At 32.1% G+C, this 12163-nt stretch overlaps 1 protein-coding gene across 2 annotated transcripts in view; it reads right to left on the bottom strand.

Moving 5' to 3' along the window:
- Positions 1-7206, bottom strand: part of LOC106458972 (katanin p80 WD40 repeat-containing subunit B1-like) — an 81458-nt gene extending 74252 nt beyond the window's left edge. For both annotated transcript variants that reach the window (XM_022385337.1, XM_022385338.1), the window contains exons 1-2: positions 7062-7206; positions 672-807 (exon numbers count right to left, since the gene is read on the bottom strand). In XM_022385337.1, the coding sequence (XP_022241045.1) occupies positions 672-708 (37 nt within the window). In that variant the 5' untranslated portion in view covers positions 709-807; positions 7062-7206. The remainder of the gene's footprint in view (positions 1-671; positions 808-7061) is intronic.
- Between the last annotated feature and the right edge of the window lie 4957 nt (positions 7207-12163).

Genomic DNA, 12163 nt, shown 5'->3' with positions numbered 1-12163 from the left:
CTCATGAGAAAACAAGAGATCTTAATCTATTCCCATAACTCTTTTATCTACAGAATCAGCTTATATTGTAGTAGACTTTTTTTTTTAACCCTTTCCAATAAGACAATATCTTTTCTTAGACGAGCATACCAAAAATATACACGCATTTCAAGTGAGACCTAAACTCCTATAGCCTAAAAGTATAAATGTCAAAGAGGTATCATTAAGCTTAGATTTTAAGTTTAGTGTAGTCCTAACTTAAGAAAAAAGAAGTCATAATCTAAATAACAGAAATTGTCCTAAAACAAAACTAAAATCCAGAAAGTAATAATAATACAACTAACTAAGAACTTGCACTTTAGATTTAATAACACAAAGTATTGTTAGGTAATACATCATAAAAATAACACAATCCCAAACAAGCTAACTTAAGTAGACTAAAAGAATATAATAAATTACAAAAGAAGTAATTTTCTTGACAACAAATAAATTATTTTATATTAATACATACTACTAAAGAATACACAACTCCCAGGAGCTCAGTAAGGCATATCTTTAAGCACTCTACCACCTTTAACTTGTGATCAGGGGATAGTACAAGTAGTAAAATTAAATGTAGTTTGCAGGTATAGACAAGAATTAATTAAGCATTACCCTATGCGATTTTATATTAAACAAAAATACAAACTCACGTAGTTTCCATGCTCTTTTTGTTGCTGATGTCATCATCCACTGAGATTAAAAGCAAAGTACCATAAACCATATGAATTTCTTCAGATAACTACATGTAGAAAGGGCCCGAAATGATGATTCCTTTTCTTCACAATTCTGAAACAAGAGAACAGTTGGAAAAAAATGCAAGTTTCTTTTACATGTGAACTGTTAATGAAATTTAATAGAATTACCTTTCAGTATAAAGCAATATACATGTAAATGTAATGCCTCAAAAAGTAATTTTAGAAATATTCTACTTAAGCTCATTATGCTGAACAAGTAAGGAAAGGAAGATTATTCTGAATTAACATAACATTTGATCCATCTAGGCTGCCTCATCCACTAAACCCAAATAAAGAAGAAAAAAAAATCACCTCAAAGCTAACAATTACCATTTGAATATTTATCAAGCCATCCCTTAAATTTACTGCTTCCACCACACCTGAAGGCAGCCCATTTAAAATGTCAATTACCCTGATACCAACCCTGCCAAAATATATGTCCTCTAGTCCTACTATTCTCACCATTAAGTAAAAAAAAAAAAATGATGCATTGAAACCATCAATTCCCTTAACAATAGTAAACCCCTCAATCATATTCCCTTTAACTTTTTTAAAGAGAATACAATTTCACAAATCTTAACATGCACTATTATGACAAGCTTTCCATCTCACATATTATTCTAGTAGCCTTCCTGCAAGTCCTTTCCAACAATTCAATGTCTTTCTTAAAGCAAGAATCCCACTGAAATATAATACTCCACATGTGGTCTAATAAGCAATCTAGCCAATGAAATTATAACCTCTTTAGACTTGTATTCAATATTTCTGTAGATACAACCTAAAATCCTATTTGCTCTTCCATTAGCAACAGCACACTGCTTGGATGGCTTAAGAAACTGATCAGACACAACACTAAAATCCTTTTCTTCTACAATACTGCTAAAGTTGTTTCCATTAAAATGATATATATATATAGTTTAAATTGTGATAATCCACATGCATTAGTTTGTTCTTGTTATAATTAAAAGCCACTTGCCAGTTATTTGTCAGACTGACCAAATGATCAAAATCCTTTTCTAAAGCAGCAGTATCCTCCTCACAGACAGCAACACTTCACACCTTAATATCCTCAGTAAATGTAAGTAATATACTGACCATTCTTTCATCTATATGATTGATGTAAATAAAAAAAGCAAAGGTCCTAACACTGAGCCCTGAGGTATCTCACTTGTGACATTAATCTAGCTTGACTGAACTTCATTTATAACAACACTACGCTTTCTTCCATCAAGCCACTATTCTACCAAAAAATGCCAACTTATCCCCACCCACATCTAAAAAGATAATTTTAAACAAGACTTTTATGTGGTACCTTGATAAATTCTTCCTGAAAATCCCCAAACACCAAATCTACACCCTTAACCTCATCTACATAAGGAGAACCTCTTCAAAGATTGTCAGAAGATAAGTAAGACAAGATTTTCCCTTACTGAAACTATGACGACTATCCAATAGAATTCAAAACTTTGTTAAATAACTTTGCAAAGCATATTTTATCAGACTTTCCTAAACTTTTCTCACAACTGATGTAAAACTAATAGGCCTATAATTACTGGAACAATTTTTATCACCTCCCTTGAAAATAGGAGTAACATTAGTCAACTTCCAATCTTCTGGCATCTTCCCACTATTCAAGGACTAACAAAAATAGTAGCAAGTGGTTCACATATTCAATACTTAGCCTCCTTGGGGATATATTATCTGCGTAAGGATCCTTATCATTCTTTAAACTTCTCAGTTGTTTCTTAAGTAGCTCAGACTTAATACGACATGATCTTGTTCAATCTTATTTCCATCTAGCATCAAAGATGAGAAATATTGCTTATATCTTCATTAGTAAAAAACTGAAAAAAAAGTAGAATTTAATAACCCAGCCATCTCATAATCATCAGGTTTGAGTCTTCCTTTATCGCCCCATCCTAACATTTTTTTTTGCTATTAACATATTTAGAGAAATCCTTACTGTTAATTTTTACATTTTCTGCCAACCTTTTGACTTCCTAATTTCCTGTTTGACCAACTATCTTAATCTTGTATAATTCTCTATATCTTCTATCACAATAGTCAATTTAAGCTTCTTAAACTTATTATGCTTTTTTGTAATTTTATCCTCTATACTCTTTGTGAGCCAACCTGGTTTTTTACTTGCAACCTCCTTTTTTTTTCTAAAAGGTACATATCTGTCTTGAATATTTAAAAATTTTCCATTTGATCAATGTCTCCAATTAATTTAGTTGCCCAATTCACAACAGATAATTTTTCACATCTCTTCAAAATTTACTTCTTTTAAACTTGTAACCAAAATCTCATTATTCTTGATCTCCATATGTAGTAAAACATCAAACCTAATTGAGCAATGATAACTTGCACCAAGTTGTTCCCCAGTCTCCATCCTATCAACCATTTCTGTATTAGTAGTTAACAATAAATCTAAAATAACACTGTTCCTAGTAGGTTCCATGAACAATTGGTGAAGAAAATCATCCTGAATAGTTTCTAAAAACCTGTCTCCCTCATGGTGTGACTAACATTTCCAAATTTATATGCCTGAAATTAAAATCACACATAATTATGACTTCTTTAACAGCTGATATTTTAACTGCAAAGTACAGAGCACTGGCAAAACCTACAGTAAGTGAGCACTGGTATCAAACTAAAAATATCACTTTAAGTGTAATCACTTGTGACCATATTATGTTACAGAGCTTCAAAAGAATCAAGATAAGCCCCACAAATTACTCCTTCTCATACACTAACCAAAGATAATCTCACTAACATATGCACTTCTGTAAAAGAATAAGTTTACAGTGAGGCTTTTGAAGCTTTTAACTACATGTTACTTCCAACATTTAAGGTTACTCCTTTGTTTAGCAATAACAAATCTCCTAGATTCCAGAAAGTATTAAATAAATACTTCAGGTTAATTATTTCAATGGACCTCTTCTGTGCTATTTCTATCAAATTAATAATTTTGCTATAGTATAGTTCAAACTTAGTACAGTAATCTACATCATTGCATTTTACTCCAAACATGACTAGAACTGGGTGATAACTATGAGCATTGATTGCAAAATTATGATTAAATTGATTAATGTCATGAAAATATTCAACTTGTGTTTTCAATTATTACTGTTTTTGATTATTCCAACTACTTAGAAATTGGAATTATGATTAAATCAATTAGTGTCAGAATACTAGTAAAATAATCCAAATTAGTGTTTCCAATTATTCCAACTATCCAGTAATTGAAATTATGATTAATGTAATGAAAATAATCAACTGATCAAAATTAGTGTTTACGATCACTCGAACTATCCAGTAACTGAAATATTTTCATTGTGATCCTTTCATTGTTGTTTTTGATTAATTCAAGTTTGTTTTGTTTAACCAACTAGTGTTATGGCTCAATAAATTAATCTCTAATCAAAATTAGTGTTTACGATCATTCCAACTATCCAGTAACTGAAATATTTTCATTGTGATCTTTTTATTGTTGTTTTTGATTAATTCAAGTTTATTCTTGAATAGAGTTGTTTAAACATTTGTTTAACAACAAGTAAAAGCTTGGAATGGTCTGTTCTTTCATTGGGTGTGTGTCTGTGAGCCAGACTAGTTTCGGAGAATTACTAGTGTCGGCTAACAATACGAAGAATTAAACTGTGGCGGAATATAACAAGTTCTTCAAATACCTATAGAATAATAGATTTATTTGTTCTGTTTAACCAACTAGTGTTATGACTCAATAAAATAATCTCTAATCAAAATTAGTGTTTCAGATTATTACTATTTTCTATTATTTCAATTATCCAAGTAAATAAAATATTGCTATCATGTTTCTTTCCTGTCAGGCACAAATTTACACAATGGATTATCTGTACCATGCCCACCACGAGTATCAAAATCAGTTAACTGATTAATAAATTCTGCTAATCACCCAGCTCTAAGCCAACTGATGGATAAATACAATCCAATCATCAGAAGTTTTAGTTTTATGACTTTCCATTCACTTAAACAGGAGATGTATTAAATTAACAATGCTACGATAGCATGCTGTCTACAGAGATACTATCATCATCATCACCATTTTAATGATTCACTAAAACATAATTTCTTGCTAAATGATTTATATCTATCCACATTTTTCTTCACAAAATAATAATAATTTAATAAGTTATATGTTCCAAAAGAGTACCTTAAATTTAGGTTATAATTGTGTTAGTTTTGATTGTTGGAATGCGTTTCATTCCAATTATATTTGCCCCCAAAACATTATGTAATGTATTTTGTACTTTATTAGTTGAAAAGCATTATTCATAGTAAATGGCAGCAACTGCAAATAAACAAAAGTCAAAATGGTGATGATGATAGTATCTGTGTAGACAGCACACAATAGTGTAAATATCTTTGTAGACCGCATGCTATAGTAGCACCAAATTAACTATATTAATTCTGGGTTAATGTTTAGTTCTGATCTGTGTAGGAAGATTGCTTTGATCAGAAGTTAATGACAAGTTGTGTTAGATACTGTATAATAATTTTATTAATATGATAATTGTGAATTCATGTTATTCTTCAGAGGACCTAAGCAATTTAATATCTGTTCATCAGTGATACTGTCATGCAATGAGTTAGTTAGCCATGGCTTGTGTTGACATCCACTAATAAAAGGCAACCTAGGTTCCTCTGAAATGTTACAATAAAACCTGGCTTTTTTAAGAGCACAAAACAAATTATCAGGCAAACTACTTTATAAACTTTATAATTTTACAACTTCAGGAAAGAGAGGGGGGGATGTAAATAAAAACAGATGGGTATATTGAAAAATGAAAATAAAAACTATCAATTTAGTATGGTTGAGGTAGATCATGGGTAAAAAGGGGTGAAATTTATATGGTGAGGCAATTGCCAGGAGAGGGCTTGATGATGAATTTCGGGAGGCTCAGAAAAATAGTACTGTAAATTTGCAGAGCTTGCTTACTTCAGCATAAGTTGGAGATAGCTTTGAGAAACAATTCACCATTAGAGAGTGAAAACAGTAAATAGCAATGCTACAAGTGTTAAGAATATAATAGATGAGTTGGGGGCCTACACTCAATTTGAAGACTATGATATAATTGGAAGTATTAGAACATGGTTACATCTGAAGCCAAGATTTAGTTTCAGTGAAATGGGATAATGAATTTAAAGAAATATTGAAAATAACTCTTAAAAAGGTTATTACTTCACTGTTTAAGCCTTATTTGGATTCCTGTTCAGTCTTGGGCTTAAGGACATTGAATTGTTGAGAAGGATTCAAAGGAGGGCTGTTAGGATAATACCTTGGATGTAAAAGGTGTCTGTAAAAAAAGTACAGGTTAAGATCTCGGAAATTTTCTTTTGAAAAAGAAGTTAGATTGGATCTGATTGAGTTGTTCAAGATTATTAAGAAAATGTATAATTCTTATGCATAATATCTATTTTCATATTTAATGGTGAGAATGGAGATACAAATATAAATTTTGGTATGATAGGAGTCATCTTTAGCTTAAAACAGTTTTACTTTTCTAATAGGGTCATTGGCCTTTGGTATTGGATGCCTCAAGATGAGGTCAATGTAGTTAATTTAAGAGAGTTTAAGAAAAGCTTAATAACTATTTGAATGATAAAAGCTGGCTTTGAGTGTCTTATTGTCATTTTAAAGTTGTTTATTGGAAGGGATAGCCTAGACAGACAAACAAGACCCTTGTTGTTCTTAAATTACATGATCACATATACTACAGATTAATAAGATTATCTAACAGCAAATTTTAAGCTTTTCTATTATAAATCCATTAACTTGTAACAGCTTACACAAGTTACCAAATTCTCTTTCTATTATCTAACAGCTGACTTTAAAAATTGGATTAAAATTATTACATATTTAGGTTTGTTAAGCTTATTCTTAAGTTATTACTTTTAATTTCAAGTTCTTGATTTTCCTTAAGGGAAGCAACTTTATTTACACAAAACCAAAAAGCTAGAAAACTTAAGATGTTTCCTTCTTAAGTTTGTTAATAAAACTTAAAAATAAAACTATCAAATTTATAGTTTGAATTATATTCGCTAAACATATTTAACTTTTGAAATTGTAATCTAAACATTCTGATCTTTGCAATTTTTTTAAAATTAGTAACATTAAGTAGCAGTAGTACTAATACTGTAGTAGTAATACTAATATTAATAACCAATATTAATTAAGCCTAGTCTGTACTAATCAACAAACTCCACTTTCAGATCTACTAAAAAAGTGGAAACAAAAGTTGTGGTACAAAACTAAATGTCACTTACCGAGTTACTCTTTCCTAAAAGTATTCGTTTAACGACAATAAAAATTAATATATTATAATATGGCATATGTCAAAAAGTTTATTTTAGAATAAACATTCCTATCGCAATATCCTTGCACTTCTTCCGAACACATCAAATTTGTATTTAATATTTAAAACAAAATACACCACTCTTGCATTAGGGTAACATCTTATTTTGTGGGCATTGAGTACTTAACAGGTAGTTACAAAAATAATAAAATTTTATTTTCATCCATTTTGTGTCTAACTTACTGTGATGATAGGTGATATGCCCCCTAGTAGCGGTAAACTAAAGGTTTATAACGTAACAAGCCAGATTTCGATACTCGTGATGGGCAAGCAAAGATAGCCTATTGTGTAGCTTTTTGCTAAATAACAATAAAACACTGGTGATATATATGTTATTTACCTTCACTCTCTAAACGAAATGATATCTTTAAATGAAAAATGCTTCAGTAGTTGGTAAATATAGGCAGAGGCAGTATTTTTGCTAATCAAAAATTCAGACTGTAGATCTGCTGTTATAATTGCAATCAGGTCGGTGTGTCTGTCTCTCTCTGTCTGTCTGTGTTTCCGCGCGAGTATTTCGAAAACTAATAGACCGATGTACACGAAAATTTTACACAAAATAGGAAGTTAGTATTGGACAGTCCTCCACAAACTTGGTCCAGATCCAAATCAGGATCCAGATTCTGGATCACCTTGAAGCATGTTTTATAACGGGGAGATAGGGTATTTTCGTGGTTTTGGGTTAATAACTCTCTAAAGCGTGATCGCATTTGTACCAAATTTCATGGGCTCATTAAGGTTGAGGCTCCTCATCACACTGCAAAAAATGATCCGGATCGTTGATTATTCTGGATCTGTGAAGGATTTTCTGAGTTTTCGAGGGTGAAATTTGACACTATTCAATATAAACGCATGCGGTGGGGCTAGGGTATGCATTGTCTCTGATTGCTCTTGTTTTCCATGTATCTGATCAAGTATAAAAACAACAACATGTAAGACATGGATTAGTCTCCAGTTATCATATTTTATGCACAATGTGTACACGAAATAAGTTTCGTCAATCACATGAAAAACAAACAAAAAGCACTAAATTCAAACTGTAGGTTATATATTATTTCAAGCGAAAATTCGGGTGCCTGCCCTATGAGATACTTTTGAGTGCTACAGCTTTTGTTTTGTATGCGTGAGACATTCAACTAATCAAATATTAATGATATTGATTTGGGGACTGTGTTTTGTAATTTTAATGCGACATATAGCATGTTGTAAATCTGGATATACAAATGACGTAAACTTGTATTAATCATTTTGCTTAAACAAATGCTACACTCCACAACCAATGGTTTATAAGACCTACAATTGCTTGGTCTTGTTTTTGTGTCATGCCCTCCTGGAATGGGTTAATACTAATTTCGAAGGATAATACATAGCCTTGCTCAAGTTGTTGTGAGTTATGCACTTATCTCCTTTGAACATGTATATGAGAATGATTGTCAACGTAGGTAATGTAAAGATTGTGAGATACCACATTAGGACCTTGATAAGACTTAAAAATGTAGCATCTTCATTATTTTTCATTTCATCATTGTTCTGCGCAGATGTTTTCTTTCAAATTGCTCCTTTCCCCATCAGCCAGAAGCTAGCCTATAAATACAGAAACGAAACAGTAAGTAAAAAAATTACTCATAATATGTGAATAAAGATTATGTTTATTTGTTCACTATCAATAACTTGAACTATCTGTGTGCATTTTATTATTTGCTTAACTTTGCTATAATCTGCAACATTGTATATTTTAATAGCTCTTTTTTGGAATTTTATGCACCAAATGTCACAGACTAAGTTATAAAGTTACATTTTGATTTCACGACCAAGATTTTTATTGAAGAGTTTATTTTGAACATGCTTCTTAACAGTTCAGAAGATAAGAGTTGCAAATCCCTTTCAGCTTGCAAATGTTTTTAAACTTCTTGTCATCCTTTCCAGTAATATGTACTGTCGATGTTATATATATACTATAGCAATTAACACCATCTGTCCTAACTATATTACCAAATGACTTTCATAAAATGTCCTAAAGGCATTCTATTGTGAAACATCAATTGATAGTTTAGAAAGTAATGGTTGAAATACCATTTCATGGAGCAATCTACCAATTAGCATCTCATCCTAACTTGTGGTCAGACAGATATCCCTGTAGTAATGATCAGGAGGTCAATGTTAACATCTCAGACAATCATCAAAGAAGTTATGCAGATCCCCACTAACATTTCCTTTTGTGACTCCATTCTCACAGTAATATAAGCACTTCCAGAATATTTCTGCTCATTAGTTAAATCAAAATTATACAAAAAAGTACAACTGCTATCCTCTGACTGTTCCAAGCTAAAGAGTAGAATTCTGTGGTAATTCTGTGAATTAGATCATCTGAAATTCACTAGGTCACAACAATTAAAACGGTAATAAAATCATATAAGAGAGTGGCTGAGAGATTTGAAAATCAAAATGACTTAGCAGTCTTTACTTTCTAAGCTATAAGGTAGAATATCTCTGTAGATATTTTAGTTAAGATATCGTGTGAGAGGATAACTGATGTTTTTAGGTAGGATACTTAGCTGGTGTAGCTGATAATGATAGGTAGGTGTGCTAAAACATTTGAGAGTTGTCTGAGAACACATGTGAAAATATAAGGTGAGCAACGTCATTTGTTTTACTGAGAAGTAACGTGAAACTTCTTGCAAGTATGTATTGGTAATTTGTGGATCGTGTTTACAAGCAAGAGCATAGCTTTTAGTATGAATCGTCTGTTTATACTTTCCAAGTGGTGCTCTGAATGGCATGCGAAGTAGCTTAGGTTGTCCAAACTCATGGCAAGAAGCTTATTTTTCTGCCAGATATTTTGCTAATATTTATTTTCTCGTGATGCCAACAATAACGGGTTCCCAGATCACAAATTATGATGCACTAGCAACAACATGGCTTTCGGTAGACAGTTCACTATGTTACTTCACCTTCGTACAATACTGCCAGCTGTTGGTTTTATATTTAGTATAGTATATAAATTGGGAAGACTGGAAGTGATATAATCTGTTGGAAATCATTGTCACTGTGTTTGTTCTATGTATATCACGTTTCAATTACATGGATGAAGTCGTACTTTCAGATTCTAATTAACAACGCTCTAGTGTGCTTCCCAGATGTCAGGTAGATAAGCTAGTGGATGAAATCGAAAGTTTTTTTTGATGTGCAGTAATGAGTCAGACAAAGGGATTTTATCCTAAACTGGAGTGTTTGATTCTAAACAAATATGTGCTATGGTTGTGTACGCATGCTTGATATTTCGTTTTTTACGAAGTCGCGGCGATAACTTACATCACACTGACTTGCTTGTTTGTTTTTAAGTACAAAGCTACACAACGAGCTATCTGTGTTGTGCTGAACTCAGATATCAAACCCCGAATAATAATGAATAATTAATCATAAGTCTACCAAATACAAGCTTTTTTCGGCTATTTTTTTGAAGTTACAAAGTTACAAATCAGTCATAATAGTTGGCCTAGCAGGCTAAACAATGCGGGCCAATCGTGGCCTAGTGGTAAAGAGCAGGGACTGTGAACCTGAGGGTCCGTGGTTAGCATCCCGTTGGTACATAAAGGCATGAGTGAGTTATTTAGAGTAACGGTAAAATATCATTATTCGATCTGACAAGAATAGCTCAAGAGTTGACAGTAAGTGTTTCTGAATAGTTGACCTCCATCTCGACATCAGCTTAAAATTAGAGACAACTATGCGCAGATGTCACTCTTGTACCTTTGAGCGAAAACAATTAAAGTTAAAAAAATGATTTAATGAAAGTTATGTTATACAGTGTCACTTATCGGCCAAACACGTAACGCATAATCACAAAGAATAATCAAAACTATGTCCGACTACACACCAGTTTAACGATATGGAAACACATTTAGCCACATATATCAATTACGGTATCGACTGAAAATAAGGAAAGTGTTATCAAACAAACAAATCTCTCATCAATAAAACTTAATACCTGTCTTTAAAATATATCTACTTGGACAGAACATCATTATAGTTATAAAGGTTAAGAAATAAAGAGTATTATATTCATCGAATAAGTCTTCAGAACATAACTAAGAAATAAAACATCGTTTCCCTGAGATCCCGTTGTCTCTTGTGATATGTATAATTCTTTTTCTTTTATTTGTAATTTATACTATTAATTTTGTTTGGAAAACAGTGTTCTCCAGTTTTACTAAAAAAGAGAGAGAGAGAGAGAAAACACAATCAGTAATGCACGCTATTTGAGGTTTAATTTGAAGAGGAGGGAGCAAATTCTTACGGAGAGCCACGTGCTTAGCAACCCCTAGAAGTTCTTGGATTTTTCTAAAGAGAAAATGCAATAATATGTAGTCTGGCACTGTATTGTATTGCAACATTACAGCTCGCACATTGAAATAGTTGAACTGGTGCTTTACTGTCAAGTTCTTCTAATCTAATTGGTAGTAATGGTGAGCCAGGTGGGGTGATTGACACTTTTACCCTTCTACACCCAAAGTTGGCGCCCTTGGATACGACAACAATACTTATGACACCTACGTTTTTACATTACCATTAGGCTAGTGTTGTTGCTCGAGCTAACCCAGAACAACGTTCTCTCAACTATATATATAGTTAATTTTTACAGTTACAGAGTACTGTCCCTCTAAGCTATCTGTTTGTTTCCTCATTCGAAGTCAGCTCATCTAATATCAGACACTAATGTACTCTTAGTTACTCAATGGGATAAGCAAGTATTCTTGAGGATGTAATCTTGCTACTAGTGTAATTTTTATCAAGTAAACATCAAGACAGTAGATGGCGCTAAGATGGCTTTGAAATAGTTCTACCAAGAACGCACCAACTATTGATGCATTCTTAAATTTCTTATACACATAAAACTTGTACGAACTTGTATGAATAAATAGATTTTTTCAAGTGTGGGACTTACGTGTATTATACCAGTAAACCGCCTCTGTAAATATATTTAACCAGCTTTCAGAAATCGATTACATGTTT

This window comes from Limulus polyphemus, unplaced genomic scaffold (genome assembly GCF_000517525.1).
Source record: "Limulus polyphemus unplaced genomic scaffold, Limulus_polyphemus-2.1.2 Scaffold540, whole genome shotgun sequence".
NCBI lineage: Eukaryota > Metazoa > Arthropoda > Merostomata > Xiphosura > Limulidae > Limulus > Limulus polyphemus.
This window is presented reverse-complemented; position numbering and strand designations above follow the sequence as displayed.